Source organism: Marmota flaviventris, chromosome 10 (assembly GCF_047511675.1).
Source record: "Marmota flaviventris isolate mMarFla1 chromosome 10, mMarFla1.hap1, whole genome shotgun sequence".
Lineage (NCBI taxonomy): Eukaryota > Metazoa > Chordata > Mammalia > Rodentia > Sciuridae > Marmota > Marmota flaviventris.
The window spans coordinates 11,928,299-11,947,969 of record NC_092507.1 but is presented as its reverse complement, the minus strand read 5'-3'; the positions used below and the strand labels follow the sequence as shown (position 1 = coordinate 11,947,969).

The 19,671-nt window shown below is 35.8% G+C and overlaps 1 protein-coding gene across 3 annotated transcripts in view; it reads right to left on the bottom strand.

The window, feature by feature from the left end:
• The window catches only part of Spen (spen family transcriptional repressor), an 81,162-nt gene that overhangs the window by 23,709 nt on the left and 37,782 nt on the right, over positions 1 to 19,671 (bottom strand). For all 3 annotated transcript variants that reach the window (XM_071617386.1, XM_027951957.2, XM_071617387.1), the window contains 2 exons: positions 4,126 to 4,286; positions 1,482 to 1,682 (listed from right to left, as the gene is read on the bottom strand). In XM_071617386.1, the coding sequence (XP_071473487.1) occupies positions 1,482 to 1,682; positions 4,126 to 4,286 (362 nt within the window). The remainder of the gene's footprint in view (positions 1 to 1,481; positions 1,683 to 4,125; positions 4,287 to 19,671) is intronic.

The following is a 19,671-nucleotide window of genomic DNA, read 5'->3' as shown; positions in this document are numbered from 1 at the left end:
TAGTTAAACTATTTCCTGGGTACCAATAATTAGGTAAAAAAAAACTTTTTTAAAGTAAAAAATTTAAGCTAGCTCCAATGCTCTGAAGATCACTGTTCACCTCCTAAATGCCCCTGGATTAGATCCTCATTACTTAGAATTATGATTGATCCTAGAAACTTATAAAGATAATATGGCAAACTAAATATTCTTCCTCAAGTATTTTAATCTTCTCCAAATGTGTTCAAGGAGAACTTCTGAGTTACCCTTAGCTCAGTATTATTTTGGGCAGTACTTCTCAAAATTGGGAGAGATAAATATAAAAGCACCCTTTAAAAAGAAATACTCCTCTAAATTCCTGCATTCCATCATAAAATTATGTATATTCATTCTAACAGTTCTGTGTGTTTTAATATGCAAATAGCATTTAATATTCTTAGCAGGAAATTATATTTTTTCCTCTTAATTGTCAAATAAAATGAACATTCCAGAGATGTTCATGTTTACCCTTCAAGTAGGCTATGAATTCCACTTAAAGTCTTTTTGATGTTCAATTATCTCAGATTCACAAGATGACTACAGAATTTTAATATTTCTATGAATTATTTAATAGATTTGCCCACAAGTTACTTTAAATAAGGTGTTCCCACCAATTGTTGTGGTAAGGGCCTAATAATCCCACCAACTTGAGAGGCCAAGGCAGGAGGATCAAAGGTTTGAAGTTAGCCTCAGCAAGACCCTGTCTCAAAATAAAAAACAAATGGGGGCGGGGTGGCAGTTTAGGTGTTCAGGAGCAGTTAGCTAGGGTGGGGGATGGGGAGAATGTATTCAGGAGCAGTTAGCTAGGGTGAGGTCGAAAACTCCAGTTTGAAACAAATACTGCAAGTTTTTCTGAAACATGAGAAACACTGACCCAAGCCATGTCAGAGACCTCCCGCCTTACAATAGCTCTTACAGGAAGGTTCAACCTAATAAAACATTCCCTTGAAATTCTTAATGTGACCAACTCATAAGATTTGTCCAGTTTCTCTGTCACTGTCTTTCCAACTCAAGTAACCTACAATAACAGATCCAATTTGTGCTAGGCATAATGGAACTTAAAACTTGTCAAACCAGTCACTCAGATGATACAAGCACATAGTTTAGTTTCTAATTCAAGATAATTCTGCTTTCATTCTTACAGAAATAAAAATCTCCGACTCTCAATTCATCCTTTTGGGAAGGCTGACACAACAAGGGTATAAAACACTACCTTTTGGATTTTGAAGAGTCAGCATTTCTCATTACAGCAACAAAAAAACAATTGTCCTCCCTAATACATTGTTTTTAATTAAGGTAAACAGAAAATACCACTATCCTTCAAAAGAGAAGACACTGGAAGTATGTCAATGAATAAAACCAGAATAGTGTCCACATTCAGGATAATATGGTGACTTCTCATAAACTTGAATACAAACAGTATATGTAATTTGCAACTGAAATTCTGCTTCCTTGTCTCTTACCTGGCCCTATCCACGCTGTCACTTCAATCTGCATGCCAAAGAACAGTTTCCCTTTAGATGCAGTCAATGCTTTTTCTTGGTCCTCTTGCTGCCGAAAGAATACCAGACCATACCTCTCTTCAGAAGCTCCATGTATCTGCACTGAGGTCACCTTGCCAAATTTCTTAAATTCATGGAAAAGGCCATCTTTAAGGCTTGTATCTAAATCCCCAAAGAAAAACACGTTAACTTTTCTAATTACAACTCAATAAGTAACCTACTAAATTTTGGCCTGATTTTTGGTCTAAACTTTTTTAGCATTAAAATATTACTTTATTAGGGGTTGGGGTTGTGGCTCAGCGGTAGAGAGCTCACCTAGGATCAGACCCTGGGTTTGATCCTCAGCATCATATAAAAACAAATAAGTGAAATAAAGGTACTGTGTCCAACTACAACTAAAAAATAAATATGTTTAAAATATATTACTTTATTTAAAAAGTAACTCTAAGTTGGTATTTAAGAGATTACAAGTCTGAAAATAAACTGAATGTTAGATGACATTATTGAATATTTGTTAGGTAAAATGGTATTTGTTTTCTGGGGAAATGTCAAAAATATCTATCTGTAAATTAATGTGAAATGGCACAATGTTGGGAACTTGTCTTTCAAACAATAATAACTCAGCTGTAGTGCATATATCTAGCAGGCTCAAGGCTTGCCATAGATAGATAAATAGATAGATACATACATAGATAAAAGCTAGATCAGGAAAAGAGGAATATAAAAGACTTATGAAGCAAATAGGGCAAAATGTTGAGCTGATGTTTCGGAATCTGTAGTAAGGTAGAAAAGGATCTCATTTTGCTATTCATTCTACTTTTAGATATGTTCAATATTTTTATAATAAAAAAATTATACCTATATATTAATAAATTGAAGTTTTAAAGACTTAAGAAGAAATGCTGTACTTTCAGCTTTCCTGGTATCATCTCAATGACAAAATTATGTGGGAAGCATCAAATAACATGTCAAACAACTTTAACACTGATAGAACACTGTGTGGCTGGAGGTACAGCACATTTAGTAGGCGCCCTAGATTCAATCTCCAGCATAAAACAAAACCCGAAAGAATACTTTGAATGCCTTTTAGAGATGAATCATACTCCATCAGGAGATCTTGTGTTAATTTGCTTCATTATAAAAATAAAAGGCAAGCCAATTTTACTCCCTCCTCCATTTCTAAATTACCAAGAAATCTAAATTAAAACTCAACAACTTTTATCTAAAAGGAGAAATAAAAAATAAATTAAAGGGACTGGGGTTGTGTTTCAGTGGTACAGCACTGGCTGAGCATGTGTGAGGCACTGGGTTGGATCCTCAGCATCACATAAAAAAAATAAACAAAATAAAATTTAAAAAACTGTGTCCATCTACAACTAAAAATTAAATTCTTTTAAATAAATAAAATTTAAAAATTTTTAAAACCTCATCAACTTTGCATCTAAGTATCTTTATTCACAAACCTAGTAAGTTCTATAGATTACTTTAAAGAATAACTTAAGCAATCATTGAAATGTACTTAACTAAGAAATACATAATTTGGTCTTTGTTGGTTTTCCTGTGTACTAACAGTTTAACTTAAAATTTACATACTCAATATGCCTAATAACAGTATATTATGGTACACGGTAAAATAAAAAAAATCAGGAGCAAGAGAGATTATAAAACAGCCTGTAGGTTTTCCCATTATTCACCACTTTCCTCATTCAAAATTTAATATTTTGATACACACTTCCTCTCCTAATGTTATGCCCAAAGTTATTTCACATAACACAGGACTTCAGGCCAACATAACAAATAGTACTTCTACAATTTCTTCATACCAAATCTCCCTCAATATCAAAATATTTAATCCAGAAACATATTTATTTTAAAAAATGCTTTCTTATACACCATCTGCCATAAAATGTACATATACATGCATATAATAAGCAAGTAATGAGCCAGACATGGTGAAGCACACCTGTAATCCCAGCTACTACTCAGGAGGCTGAGGCAAGAGAATCACAAGTTCAAGTCCATCATGGGCAACTTAGTGAGACCCTGTCTCAAAAAATAAAAAGGGCTGGGGGTGTGACTCAGAGGTAGAGTGAGCATGGGTTCAATCCACCCAAAAAGGCCACCAAGTAATGTATACATAAATTTATGTACACACATGATGTATATAAATACCATCACCATATAATATATGTACATATATGTACAAGGAGATATTTAGATATAGATATAGATATACACACACATACACAAGGATAACAAATTAGGACTTAAACTATATAGTTACAATAATCACTTAATTTTCCCCATGTGTCATTAAATGTTAATGAGCACAAAAAGAAAACACATTTTCTCTACAAAGTATAAAATTCAAGTTAGCCAGGAGAGGTGCGCATGCCTGTAATCCCAGCGCCATCTTGGAGGCTGAGGAAGGAGGATCTTGAGTTCCAAACCAGCCTCAGCAAAAGGAAGGTGCTAATAAGCAACTCAGTGAAACCTGTCTCTAAATAAAATACAAAATAGGGCTGGAGATGTGGCTCAGTGGTCAAGTGCCCCTGAGTTCAATCCCTGGTACCTCAGAGGAATGTATAATCATTTAAATTTTTACCTGTAGAGCGTACTGGAAGATTCTGAACCTTGATCCCAAAACTTTTACGGGGTTCATCTTTTTCCAGAGATGAAAGCAACTGGGAAGTGGGTGCTGGGACAGCTGCAGATTGAACTGATCGGGCTGGAGAGTCATCACTTGAACTGCTGCTGGAATCACTGCTGCATGAGGACCAAAAACAATACAATCCCACAAATTTTAGCGGAAAGACGAACAGAAAATGAGTAGCGTATAAAACTTTTTGAGGTTAATAACAAGTGGCAGTGATTATAAGGTCTAAAATTTAAGATTGGGATTTCTAAAGGCTCTACATTTTTCTTATTTGTCATAATCTTCAGAGATGGTAAAGACAGTAAACTCTGGGGTGAGAATGTGGAAGCAAAAATTATATTCTTTCATTAATATGCCCCCAAACAGCACCTGCTGCATTCTATGAAAAATCTAAAAACAATTTTTTCCAAATGAAGTAAGACTTGTAAATCCAATTCACTTAAAATAATAAGCGGAAGAGCAACAATAATAAAACAAAGAACATATGGGTTTGGGACTCAGAGATCTAGATTCAAATCTTGGTTCAGAAAGACAGCAGGTATCCTTGACTAAATCACTTAACCTATTGCTGAGCTTCATTTTCCACATCTGTGAAATGGAAATAATGAGAATACTGCTAATCTCCCAGGGTTAGGAATTCAACAAAATCAAGAGGAGGGTAAGTGAAGGGTATTAAGAAGGACAAATACCAATGAAGTATGTAATATCCATGTATGAAAATTGTCAAAATGAAACCATACTTTTGTACAATTAGTACATACAAAATGTACACATAGTAATTATACAAAATAATGGGCAATTATACTTTTTAAAAAAAGAATTAAATATTATAACCCATCAATATGGGGTCTGGAATATGTCAGGTATTCAATACATTATGAGCACTGCTCTATTTCTACAGGCTGAGTATCCTTATCTGAATTGCTTGGGACCAGAAGAGCTTTGGATTTCAGATTTCAGAATATTGCATAGATATGAGACACCCTGGGACTAGGACTCAAATCTAAACATGAAATTGTTTATGTCTCCTAAATACCCTTTATACACAGCCTGAAGGTAACTTTATATAATATTTTAAATAATTTTGTGCATGAAACAAAGTTTCATGGCATGGAATGTTGTACTTGTAGTGTCATGTCAACACTGAAAAGTTTCAGATTTTGGAAAACTTCCAATTTTGGCTTTCAAATTAGGAATGTTCAGCCTATGTGCTACCCCAGTGATAAATTAATTTAATATCCAAAATAATTTTCCAGGTAGTTTGAAACTTTAAAATTTCTGAAGGACTAATAAAGAAATATAATTTAAGTGGATCTGTTAGTTTAGGCTTTGTTCCCTGTGGGTAAAGTGAGAAGTGAGTGTTTCATAACGAAACCAAATTTATTACTCTCCTCAGTTTAATAAAATCCTCAAAGGGGGAAATAGTCAGTTGAAAATGAAGATATATATCTTCACAGAATAAAAGTTAATTTTAAGTTTATTATAATTGTTTATTATACCTAAGAAGTATGAGATACAAAATTCTCTTTCTAGTACTACATGTACAAGACTGCTGCAGTTTTAAGCTCTTTTATGGCATTCTCAAACATACTACTCAAAAGCTATCTGCAGATACTGTCTTTGTGAAATTTTGCTTCATACTTTCCTCAAGCACAATAGCTACAGGAAATGACCCATAGTAGTTTCTATCATTTGCACTAAGACTACAAATCTCATAGCCAGGACAATGACTCATCCATCCACCCAAATGAGTGCAAGCCTAGCTTGAGGAGAAAAAAAAAATTTTTTTTCCAAAAATAATGAAATAAACTGTGTTTTCTTATAGAAAACCAAATATATTTCTTGAAAACTAAGAATTTACACAGTAGTTTTATTTAGTTCTCACATGCTAAGGCAGAAGATGAAAACATCATAAGGTTATTATCAGAACTTTTACTTATTGCAATTCAAAACGTAGGAAAATAAAGTAATGTCAGTAAGAGCCAAATGGAGGGAGCTAGGCTACAAAGAGAACAAAGCAGAAGAGACCAAGCCTCAAGATCCTGGCTAGGGGTGTAGCTCAGTTACAAAGTGCATGTTTTGAATGCACCAGGACTTGGTTTCAATTCCAAGCATCCCCACCCACAAAAAAGCACTTCAAAATAGAACCATAAACTGTCACTGACAGGCCTCCTATAAATGTCTTGGCTTTAGTTATAAAAATAAAAACAACAACAATATTATTATTATTATTATTATTATTATTATTATTATTATTATTATTGGTCATGAAGCAAAAGCTGTGTTACTAGTTCTAAGTAAACAGTATCCTAAATAGGATACCATATTATCACTGAAATTCAAGTTAACAAAATAATCTTATTTTCAGCACAGAAGGAAAAAAAAGTTTGTTGTTACCAAATACAAATACTCAAACCAATACATTCACAAGGCCATCAGATGACTAAGTATAAAATGTTATATGATTTATTAACTTAATAAATTACAATGAATCAAAATAACCATTAAGGGAAAGATTTTAATTATAATACCACCAATGTTACATATGCCTAAGTTTCTTACAACAATGGGTAAAGAGGTAAATAAACATAGGTGAGAGAAGAAATTCAGTCCACTGAAATAATTAATGAGGCAACAAGAACGTTCTAAGTCTGTATTATAAAAATGAAAAGAAAGATGACTGAAGAATGGTAATTATAGTTTAAAATAAAATAACCCTGACAGGTGCAGTGGCACACACCTATAACCCCAGTAACTCAAGAGACTGAGGAGAATCACAAGTTTGAGGCCAAACTCACAGCAACTTCACAAGACCTTCAGCAACTTAAAAGAAATGGGATGTAGCTCACTGATAAAGGGCTCCTTGGTTCAACCCCCAGTACCAAAAAATAAAGTAACAATAAGTACAAAAAATAGTGACAGAAATTAGATTTGTTATAAATGTCACCACATTCTTTTCTGGTAATCCCCTGTTACTATACCAATTCTGAAACCAGATGTAAAATTTAACTAACTGAATCATCTATATTCAAAGTAATAACTAGAAAAGGGAACAGGTTTTAAAATAAATTATGAAATGATAAAATGCAAGTTCACATTTTGAAAAGTTAACCTAAACTGCAATGTATATATCTCCAGTACAGTGTATTAAATATATTAAGGACTTAAAGATCCTGAGCAAAAGTGAGCTCACAAATTTAGATACACAAATGCTTTTCAGTCCTACTAAGCTGACAGCCCAAATGCCCAGAGGACATCAATTTTAATTTAAAAGTTTCACAATTTGGGGGCTAGGGATATAGCTCAGCTGGTAGAGTGCTGGCTTCCCATGCACAAGGCCATGCACAAGGCCCTGGGTTTAATCCCCAGCACCACCAAAAAGAGAAAATGTTTCACAATTTTGTTAAAAGTAAAATCACAACCATTCATCAAAACACAGGATACACAGTACTTAATTGCCAAAAATAGTCCAAATTAAAGAAGTAGTATTAATGGTGTATTCACCAATAATTTTAGGAAAGTAGACTTTAAATTTACCTGGCACATTGATTATTGTATTTTCAACATCAATTAAATTAATTATTTAATTTAATTACTATTCCTTACTATTTCTAAATAGTAAGGAATTTAAAAGAGACACAATTTAAAAGAAATCTATATCCGGAGTGATGGCAAATGCCTATAGTCTAGGCTGAGGCAGGAAGATCATTTGCAACCAACTTGAGCAACAGAACAAGATGTGGTGTTTAAAAAAAGACAAGAGGAGCAAAGGCAGTAATCTATTTTTCCTAAGGACAATTTTTAAAGAACAATGAAGGCTCAGTTATTTCTCGTGTTTTTTTTTTTTTTCTTTTAGTTGTAGATGGACACCTTTACTTACTTACATATTTACTGTATATATGTATGCATGTATTTAATTTCAGGGGGGTGCAGCAGATTGAACTCAGGGCACTCCACCACTGAGCCACATCCCCAGCCCTATTGTACATTTTACTTAAAGACAGGGTCTCACTGAGTTGCTTAGAGTCTCACTTTTGCTGAGGCTGGCTTTGAACTCACGATCCCCTTGCTTCAGCCACCAGGCCTGGCTATTTATTTTCATGTGGTGCTGAGAACTAAACTCAGTACCTCACACATGCTAGGCAAGCACTCTAAGCTACAATCGCAGGCCCTATTTCTCATATAATTTATATGTAAGATTATTATTAAGACAACTGAAAAGCAGGTATGATCAAAATTTCCATAATGAAGAAACATAAGAAAAACAAACTGGATACATAATAATCCTTGATAAGTCAATTCAATATAGGAGTCTCCTAAACCAAATCAGGACGTCAGTCAACTATTCCTTTTCCTACAGTCATTTTATTCACAGAACTACATGAGCATCTGACTCTTCCCACTGAAAATGTCAATACACTGGCTATAGCATTTGTAAGATGATTCAGGACTACATTTGTTCATACACAAGTGACATCCAATAACTGACTTTTATATCCCGTGTCCTTATATTATGTGTAAACATTTAATTGAGGTAAATAATGAATCTATGTCTTTAAAAAAAAAAGTTGGAAGATTAAAAGGCATTTAACCAAATAGAGAAACAAAAATTTAAAATAAAGACTTTTCAAAAAGGAACAGTTAATTTAAAACTTTACAAATTAAAACAGAAAGATCATTTGTTAAATGCAGATATAATCTTAAGCGACAATTTTCCAATTAGACAATTATTTTTCTCTCCAAAGTCAATACATAAACTTAGGTCAAAAGGAAAAATATGCAAAATATGGATTTTCCATTAGGCCTGGGCAATACAAAATGTACCCTCTGGTCCTTGGTGCTTTCCTCAGATGTGGGAGTGGGGGGGGGGGTGTCATTTAATTTGCTGATTGGAAAGCATCACTACACAGGTTATATATCCCTCTATACACCCTCCTTTAAAAAAATCCAAACTGTATCTTTCTACTGCAATTTTCTCTTTTTTTTTTTTTTTTTTTTTGGGGGGGGGGGGTACTGGGGATTGAACTCAGGGGCACTCAACCACTGAGCCACATCCCCAGCCATTTTTGTATTTTATTTAGAGACTCACTGAGCTGCTTAGTGCCTCACAGTTGCTGAGGCTGACTTTGAACTATCAATTCTCCTGTCTCAGCCTCCCAAGCTGCTGGGATTACAGGTGTGCACCACTTCGCCAGGGACTACTGCAGCAATTCTTTAAATGTAGTAGTCTGGGGACTCCTGTGGACCCTAAAGATCCTTCAGGGGGGCTATGAGTTCTTTCCAATTTTAACTACACATTTGTGTAAGGCCAGATTATCCTCATATAGTCCACCCCCCAAAAAAATCACAGTATGAATCAAATTACATATGAGAATCTTATTAAATCAGACATAAAGAGCTATTTGCAAGAAGATAAAACAATGACACTCTTCTCACTGTTTTTGTTTTATAAAATATTTGGGGCTGTGGGCTGGGGATATAGCTCGGTTGGTAGAGTGTTTGCCTTGCATGCACAAGGCCTTGGTTCAATCCCCAGCACCACAAAAAAAACAAACAAAATATTTGAGGCTGAAAGTGTAGATCAGTAGTAGAGCACTTGTGTAACTGTACAGCCCAGGATCTGATCCCCAATACTCAAAAAAAAAAAAAAAAAAAAAAAAAACCCACCTCAGTTGGAACTGCGATAGCTCAGTGCTTAGTATGCTTTATAAAGCCCTGGGGTTCAATAACAGAACCCCTTGCCAAAAGGTTAAAGGAATTAATACAGAAAACTTTTTAAATTTAGTTTTAATTTCAATGATAAATGTCAACCAATACTACCCACAATAAATAAAAGCTCAATAATTCAAGGATGCAAAAAGGTTCTGAGCCTAGAAAGTTTAAAAAAAAAAAAAAGTATTAGTTTAGTAGTTAGTTTGTTGTGATCCCACTACTGCTTCTAAAATGTAATATGAATGAAGCTTCTACATTGTTAAGTCAGAAAAACAGGAAGGAGGGGCTGGGGATGTGGCTCAAGCGGTAGCACACTCGCCTGGCATGTGTGCGGCCCGGATTTGATCCTCAGCACCACATACAAAACAAAGATGTTGTGTCCGCCAAGAACTAAAAAATAAATATTAAAATTCTCTCTCTCTCTCTTTGAAAAAAAAAAAAAGAAAGAAAGAAAAACAGGAAGGAAATACTGAACTGGGTGTACTAAAAAAGTTCCTCATATTACCTCTTTAAATTTCAATTTTTCTAGTGGGTTGTCATAACTTAAGATCTTTAAAGTCCCCCACTTAGTTCCAGGGTCCTATTTCTCTTTTCCTCACTTCAGAGCTGAAGATCAAACCCAGAGTCCCTGCATAGGCTAGGCAAGCACCCCACCAACTGAGCCACACCACCCCCAAGTGCTAGGTTCCTTTTACTGTCCTTTCTACCCTCGATTTTCCATCTCTGATAGCTCTCAGATACCTGTAAAGTCCACATTCCTCAACAAGGTAGAGAGTACCCATTATAGCGTGACACCCAAATAATTTTCTAGTCACTCCCTCTCAAGCATATCAACTCCACCTCACTAATGATCAGTCCACACCAAGTATTATACCAGTTTCTAGTGAAGGACACTTTATTTCTTAGTAGATTTGAGTACTTGGTTAAATTATTTTGTCTCTAATCCTTTATATCTTTATGTGTGAATGGTGACAATTCCTACTACTTTTGGGAGTTGCTGTGAGGCTATAATCAGCTAATGATTATAAACTGTTCAGCACTTGACAAAGTATATAGCAAAGCAAAGAAGTGTCCTTGTTATACTCACTCCTGAAGACACCTTCCTTTCCCTTCTTGCCTGCCTTTGAGAATTGGCTCAAATCTCCTGCTCTATAGCTGCTCCTGGCACCCCAATCCCATCCCCAGCCCATCAAATTTAACAGTTTTTTAGTTTTGTATTCCTAAAATGCTTTAACTGCAACATCTGTACATCTATCTTAAATCCCTTCACTCTGAATTTTAACGACCCATTTCCCAGCCTTCTTCAAAGTCCAATACTAGATTGATTTCTGTAAATGCAGAGCCCAATAAAGTGCTAGATATGAAACAGCTAGTCCCTGAAGAAATAATCAATATGAATTGTGCAAATGATTGAGATTAGTGCCTGGCAAGTACACTAAATTCAATAAAAAGGTGTTAATATCTAAGAGTGAAATAAAAGTTTCTGATAAAATACTGCGTTTGGTTTGCAAACTGTGAAGTTTTTCTTTTTTAAAACTTTTTTTTAGTTATAGATGAACACAATACCTTTATTTATTTATTTATTTATATTTTTTTTAATGTGCTGAGAATCAAACCCAGTGCCTTACACATGCTAGGCAAGTGCTCTACCACTGAGCTACAACGCCAGTCCCAGTTTTTCTTTCTTGATTTTTTCATTAATTAGTCAAGAAAAATAATAGCTGTTGTAACTAAGATCACAGGACTTTTACTTTTATTTTATTTACTTATTTATTTTTGGCAGTGCAGAGGATTGAACCCAGGGCCTCACAAATATTGGGTAAGTGCTCTACAACTGAGCTATATACCCCAGTTCAGTCCTAGGACTTTAAGTGGCACATATTCATAACCTGATTGGTCGAGTGCCCTGAGATAAGCATCCCCCGCCACCCTCCCCCAAGTTTGAGATCAGTTAGGGCAACTCTGTGAAATCTGTCTTGAAATACTATTTAAGCCAGGCATGGTAGTGCATACCTGTAATCCCAGCAGTTTAGGAGGCTGAGGCAGGAGGATCCTGAGTTCAAAAGCAGCCTCAGCATCTTAGTGAGGCCCGAAGCAACTCAGTGAGACCCTGTCTCTAAATAAAATATGAAAAAGAAATGGGGAGGGCTGGGGTTGTGGCTCAGTGGCAGAGCACCTGCCTCACAGGTGTGAGGCACTGGGTTCGATCCTCAGCACCACATAAAAACAAATAAACAAAATAACAGTATTGTGTCCATTTACAACTAAAAAAGGAGGAGGTGGGATATGGTTTAGTGGTTAAGTGCCTGGGTTCAACCACTGGTTTAAGAAAGAAAAGAAAGAGAAGAAAAGGAAAGGAAAGAAAAAAATACAAGTAGTACAGCATACGCAAAAGGTCCTGGATTTGATCCCCTACACCCCCCCCAAAAAAAAATTAATTAATTTTAAAAATATATATGGGCTATGAACATCTAACAAAGACCAGAGTCCTTGGATAGCTAATCTACCTCATTCACAAAACCCACACAGGACATCCTATGACATTTACAGCCATCTAATAGGTAGAGCTCAGGGATATGCTAACTATCCTGCAGTACACAGGATAGTCCCCAGAAGAATTCTCTAATCTCAAATTTAAACAGCGCCATGGTTGAGAAACAATGGCCAACATTATTTGTTAGACTGTTTTCTCTTCTGAAAAATCTAACAATCTAATTTCATACAGCAATCCAAACTAAGGCTCCTTAAAGTGACTATTTTTCCTTAGTGTGTATAATTTCATAAAAATCTTTGAATAACTCACAAACAAAAGAAGAGGAAAAAGATTTCAACTTCTGAAATTTGGCTACTCAAAGAGAATCTAAGACCCAACACTCTGGCATCTCTTGATTTTAAAAGACAATGGAAATATCTTTTTACAATATGCTTTCCCATATCAATACCAAGGTCAAAGAACTTTGCAGACAAACTATTCTATAATTTTTAAACAGATAATGAGTGAAATATACAGTATGGCTACCCATACTCACAGTAAAGTTTATACTAATGCAAACTATCCTGTATTAAAATGGTTCCTTTCTTTACTTAAGGATTTAAGGTTGAAGTAATTAAATTTAGGTAAATGATTTAAGGTAAGCATCACAATTGGATTTTTTTCCTTGCAAAAGTACATTGTTCAGAACAAATTAGTACATTTTCTGTTCTACCTAAGTTACTGGAGCAAATTGCTTTTAATTTTGAAACATTTTTAATTTGCCTTTTACAATAATGGTACAAGCCAAGGAAGAGTGGCACACACCTGTCATCCCAGATACTAGAGAGGCTGAAGCAGAATGATCACAAGTTCAAGGCCACCCAGAGCAAATTGGCAAAACCTTGACTCAAAGTTTAAAAAAATTAAATGTAGTTCAGTGGTAAATCACCCCGGTGTGGTTGAATCCCCAGCACTACAAGGAAAAAAAGAGATAAAATACAACTCAGCAATACAAAAATTATCTTGATTCAAAAATTGGCAAAGGAGGCCGGGCGCAGTGGCGAACGCCTATAATCCCAGCAGCTCTAGAGGCGAAGGCAAGAGGATCATGAGTTCAAAGCCAACCACAGCATTTATCAAGGCACTAAACAACTCAGTGAGACCCTGTTTCTGATAAAATACAAAATAGGGCTAGGTATGTGGCTCAGTGGTTGAGTGCCCCTGAGTTCAATCCCTGGTCCCCTCCCACCAAAATGGCAAAGGACTCAGACATTTCTCTGAAGATATAAATATAACACTAATAATCCCATGAAAACATGCTTAATTAACGTCACTAATCATTACAAAGATGCAAATGAGATATCACCTTGAATACATTAGATGGCTATTATTAAAATCAAACAAGCAAACAGAAAATAACAAGTGTTGGCAAGAATATTTAAGAACTAGAACCCTTTTGTATCACTGATGGACAAGAAAAATGGTGCAGCCACTATATAAAACAGTATTGTAGTCCCTGCCCCCGCACCCGCAAAATTGAAGCACAAAATTAATATATAACCCAGCAACTTCACTTGATTATATACCCAAAAGAGCTAAAAACAGCGACTTAAATAGATACATGTATACCCACATTCATAGCATGTTCTTTAATTAAAAGGTAGAAGCAACCCAGATGTCTATCAACAAAGTAACAAAACAGTAGATATTTAAAATGGGATATAATAAATATACCCTTAGGAGGAAAGAAAATTCTCCCACATGCTCTGTGTTTGAATTTCAGATATTATGTTAAATGAAATAAACCTGACACAAAAAGGCAAATACAGGGGCTGGGGTTGTGGCTCAATGGTAGAGTACTCCCCTAACATGCACGAGGCACTGGGTTCAATCCTCAGCATCACATAAATGTAAAATAAAGATATTGTGTCCACCTAAAACTTAAAAAAATATATATTTAAAAAAAGGCAAATACATAATTCTCTATGAGGTACAAAAAAGTATTAAATTCATAGAGATGAGACAGAAAGCAGAATGGTGGTCACCAGGGGCTGGGGACGTGTAAATTATTATTTAATGGCTACAGAATTTCAATTTGGGAAGGAAGGGGTCTACCGATTAAAAAAAAAGAAGATGAAGAAGAAGAGGAGTTCAGGAGATGAAAAAGTTCTGAAGACAATGGTGTTGATGGCTGCACATAATGCGAATGTATTAATTGCCAGAGAACTGGTTACTTTAAAATGGTTAAAATGAGCCAGACATGGAGGTAAATGCCTATAATCCCAGTGACTTGGGAGGCTGAGGCAAGAAGACCACAAATTTAAGGCCAGATTCTTCATTTTAGAAAGACCCTGTCTTAAAATGAAAAATAAAGAGGGCTGGGGAGCCGGTTGTGATGGAGCACACCTGTAATCCCAGCAGTTTGGGAGGCCAAAGCAAGATGATGGCAAGTTCAAAGCCAGCCTCAGCAAAATTGAGGCACTAAGCAATTCAGTGAGACCATGTCTCTAAATAAAATACACACAAAAAAAGGGGCTGGGGATGTGGTTCAGTGGTTAAGTGCCCTTGAGGTTCAATTCACTTCCCACAAAAAAACCACTAAAGTTGAAATGATAAATTTTATGTTATTTTGCCACCCTACAAATGCCCCCACGCACACAGACAACTTAAAAAACAAAATGGGGATGGTTCTGTTTTTATAAAAAATGAGAGGCCAATCCAGTATTTATAACAGAGTACTTGCTGCTTTTTGTCCACTGAGTTTCTGCTGAATCAAGGGATCTCACAACCATTATTCTCAGGTAAATTTCCTCAGAAATGTCACAGATACAAGTCAGTTCTAACTGGTGATTGTGCAACTGATTACAAAGGAATTGGAAAGCACACTAGGACTCTAGTGTATAAAAGATCAAAAAATTAATGAAATGTTTTTTCTACACTCTTTAAAAAAATAAACATTTTTTTAAAAAGTACAAAATGAATTATAATGGAATCAATATTTCAATTTCAACTCTGCTTAGTCTACTAGATTTTTTTCTGTAATCAGAAACTACAACTATTTCTAAGGAGAAAAAAATCTGATAAAACAAATAGCAGACGGAAAACTGACAAAAGGGCAAACACTGTCTTTTATTAAGACAAAGCCACTGGCAGAAAGAACACCATAATCCACAGCAACTCTCACTGCAATCAGCTTCTACTGCTGATATAATACATAGTAGCAATTTATTTCCCAAGGATTTTTAGTAGAAAATCTAGACCTAAAAAAACAGCTTTTCTGGGCTGCAGATATGACTCAGTGGTAGAAAAATTAGCACGTGTGAGAAAAGATGACTTTTCTTGAATTCTCCTAGTTTCCATGTACGCTTCGCCTCCGAGCACTGGCGTTTATCAAACACACCTAAACCTTAGACAGATACTGGCTCCATTTTCTAAATAGGCAAGATTAAGACTTAAAAATACAAAATGGGAGGACTGGGGATATAGCTTGGTACAGTGCTTGCCTTGCATGAACAAAGCCCTGGGTTCCCCAGTACCACGAGGGGCGGGGATAGTTAACAATCAAACACATAATTAAAATAACTGATTTTATTTCCCTTCCAATTACCAATAATTTACATAAATAAGGAAAAAAAGAAAATAACTAAAAACTTTTTTTAAAGTGTGCCTTGTTTTCAGCAGAAAATGTTGTTTAAAACTGAGCTTGCTCAAAAAAGGTCTAAGTACAAGTCATTCTTCAAAATGCAATTACAGACTGGGCATGATGGCCCACGCCTGTAATCCCCTGTAATCCCAGTGGCTCAGGAGGCTAAGGTAGGAGGATTGAGAATTCAAAGTCAGCCTCAGCAAAAGTGAGGTGCTAAGCAACTCAGTGAGACCCTGTCTCTAAATAACATACAAAATAGGGCTGGGGTGTGACTCAATGGTCAAGTGCCTCTGAGTTCAATCCCCAGTACCCCCATGACCAAAAAAAATGCAATTACAGTTGTACTTAATATTTTTTAAACTCATGACTATCTTTGAGTAGAGTCATATAAAAGAAATATGGGTAGTTTATAAGATAATTGCTGGATAATGAAAGCTCACCCCAAATAAATGAAGGATATTACTCAGTTTTATAAAGGAACGGAAAAAAAATATTTTTTTGAATTAGGGACTGAAACCAGAAGTCCTCTACCACTGAGCTACATCTCCAGCCCTTTTTATGTTATTCTGAGACAGGTTCTTGGTACATTGCTCAGACCGGCCTCAAACTTGCAATCCTCCTGCCTGTGTCTCCTGAGTTACTTGGATTATGGATGGTAACCACACATGGATACAAATGAATGAAATTCTGATATACTTGACAAGACAGACTTATCTTTAAAACATGTTAAGTGAAATAAGCCAGACACAAAAGGACAAACGTCCCACATACATGGGTGACTAGGGTAGTTAAAAATTAGGAGACAGAAAGTAAACTAGTGGTTCCTATAGGCTAAAAGAAGGAATCGAGAGGAGTTATTGTTTAATAATGCAAAAGTCCTGAGGCCTGGGGCTGGAGGTCAGTGGCGGAGCACTTGCCTAGCACCTTTGAGGCACTGGGTTTGATCCTTAGCACCACAAAGAAATAAACAAATAAAATAAAGGCATTCTGTCCATCTACAACTTTAAAAAAAAAAGTTCTGAAGATGTGTTGAACATGATGACACATGCCTGTAATCCCAGAGATGCAGGAGACTGAGGCAGGGGAATCACAAGTTGGAGGCCAGCCTGAGCAATTTAGCAAGGCCCTGTCTCAAAATTTTAAAAATTAAAGTCTGGGAACGTAGCTCAGTGGCAGAGCACTTTTGGGTTTGATCCCCAGTACTACACGCTACCACCACCAAAAAAAAAAAAAAAAAAAGTTCTGGAGATGGATAGTGGTGGCTACACGATATGAACACAATTGCACGGATTTATACACTTTAAAATGGTTTAAATGGTAAACTTAATGCTTTGACTACTTTGTCAGTTTTAAGAAAACTTTCTTTTTGAAGTCTTCCTGGCTTTGGTATTTACTCTTCTGATAACAGTAACAAACATGGACAAGATTATATATTTTAGTTGTAGAAAGACACAATACCTTTATTTTTAAAATTTATTTATTTTTATGTTGTGCTGAGGATCAAACCCAGTGCTTCACATGTCCCAGGCAAGTGCTCTACCACTCAGCCACAACCTGAGCCCAAGGCTATACTTTTTTGATGAACCAATAAGAACTGTTTGACATTTTCTGGTGGGCTTTACAGGATGCTAAAATCCCCTAGACAACTTTAACAACTATCAATGATCAACTTCCAAAGATTCCATCTCCAAGGGCTTCTTATCTCTTTATGTCCAGTTTTGTTTGGGGGAAGGAGATCAGACATGTGATCAGATTCTGCTATGATGTTGGGGGTATGCGTGTGTTACTGAGGATCAAAACCATGGCCTTCTGTATACTAGAGAAGTGCTGTACCACTGAGATACATCCCTAGCCCCAATATTTTTTTTTTTTAGTTGCCAATGGACATTATACCTTTATTTTTTATTTATTTATTTTTATGTGGTGCCAAGATTGAACCCAGTGCCTCACACATGACAGGCAAGCGCTCTGCCACTGAGCCACAATTCCAGCTCCCCTAGCCCCAATATTTTGATAAGTACAAAACTCTTAATGAAGAAAGTGGAAAAGCTGCTTCTCTACATAATCTCACTACCAAAAACAATTTTGCCCTAGAGCAGTTCCAGTTTAAATTCCAAAAAAGCTGGCCCATAAAACCAATACATGGTTGACAATCCCTTAGGATTCAGCAAAATTGCCACTCAGGTAAATCAAAGCAAAAAGCATCAAACACAAATACTTTCTATACAGACTAGACAAGTCTGCCTAAGGAACAAGAAACCCTTCTTGGGGCTGAGGTTGTGGCTAAGCAGTAGAGTCCTCACCTAGCATGTGCGGGGCATTGGGTTCAATCCTCAGCACTACATAAAAATAAAACAAAAGTATTGTGTCCAACTACAACTAAAACAAAATGAATGAGAGAGAGAGAGAAACCCTTCTTCATGGAAGCCAAATCTTTAGAACATCCAGTAGATGGCTCACTAAAGAGACAAAACCCAAACTATCAACTGTAACATGGAATTGGATCATTCCCTTAACTACACGGTATATAAAATCACTTATATTTCTTATAAGAGCAACTGTAAAGTGTTTCAAAACACAGGAACCAAGAAAGCATAAATGTAAGTGAAAAAAAAAATTAATCTCAAAAGCTTCCTGATGAAGCTTTCACCAGGACCATATGTCTGAAGTTTTACCTTTTTCCTACTTAACTGTGGTGCTAATTGCATATCCTTCCTATCCAGAATGAAAGAAAAAAAAAAAAAGGTTTGCTATTTCCCACTTCTATTAGAGTGGTTTAGGCCCATAAGATAAGAAGGGAACCTAACTCCTCACCAGGAAGCCTCAGCCATTTACTATTTGGAGCATTTGTTTATTTTTAAATGACTAGAAATTACGCAGTAAAAAACCCCCATCCTGAAATTGTTCTGCTTAAATAAAACAACTTCTTTGTAATTTCTTCCAGTGACAGACACAAAGCTTTCGTGTCCAAATGGGCTCCAAGGACTATGACACAGCACATTCAGAAGGCGTCAACCCCTCCTCCCATGATTGAAAATAACAAAGAATCACAGAATTCCCCTCAGTTTTGGGTATATAAATCATGTCTAGAAGCAACAAGGATGTCTGTATGATTGAAAATAACAAGGAATCACAGAATTCCCCTCAGTTTTGGGTATATAAATCATGTCTAGAAGCAACAAGGATGTCTGTTAAGTGTGTGTCTCTTACTCCCAACAACTCCACTGCATGTTAAAAGACACATTTTAAATCTTTACCCAAAGTATTAGCCATTATTTTATTTTATTTTATTTTTTTAAGAAAGAGAGAGAGGAGGACAGAGAGGAGGAGAGAGAGAAATTTTTAATATTTATTTTTCAGTTTTCTTTATTTTATGTGGTGCTGAGGATCGAACCCAGGGCCCCGCGCATGCCAGGCGAGCGTGCTACTACTTGAGCCACATCTCCAGCCCGCCATTAGTTTAAAATGTCCTTCAGATTAAATTCTTCTTCAAATAAGAAAAAAAAAAAATACCTGTATTGAGAAGATTTCTTTTTCTTTCTGATTAAATTAATTTATTTGGGGGCTTAGCTATTAAAGTTTTTTCAAGAGTGGAGACACTCCCTTGGTCACCTTAGAAACTAACACACATTTTACCTTAACCAATACTGAAATCGTTGAAGAT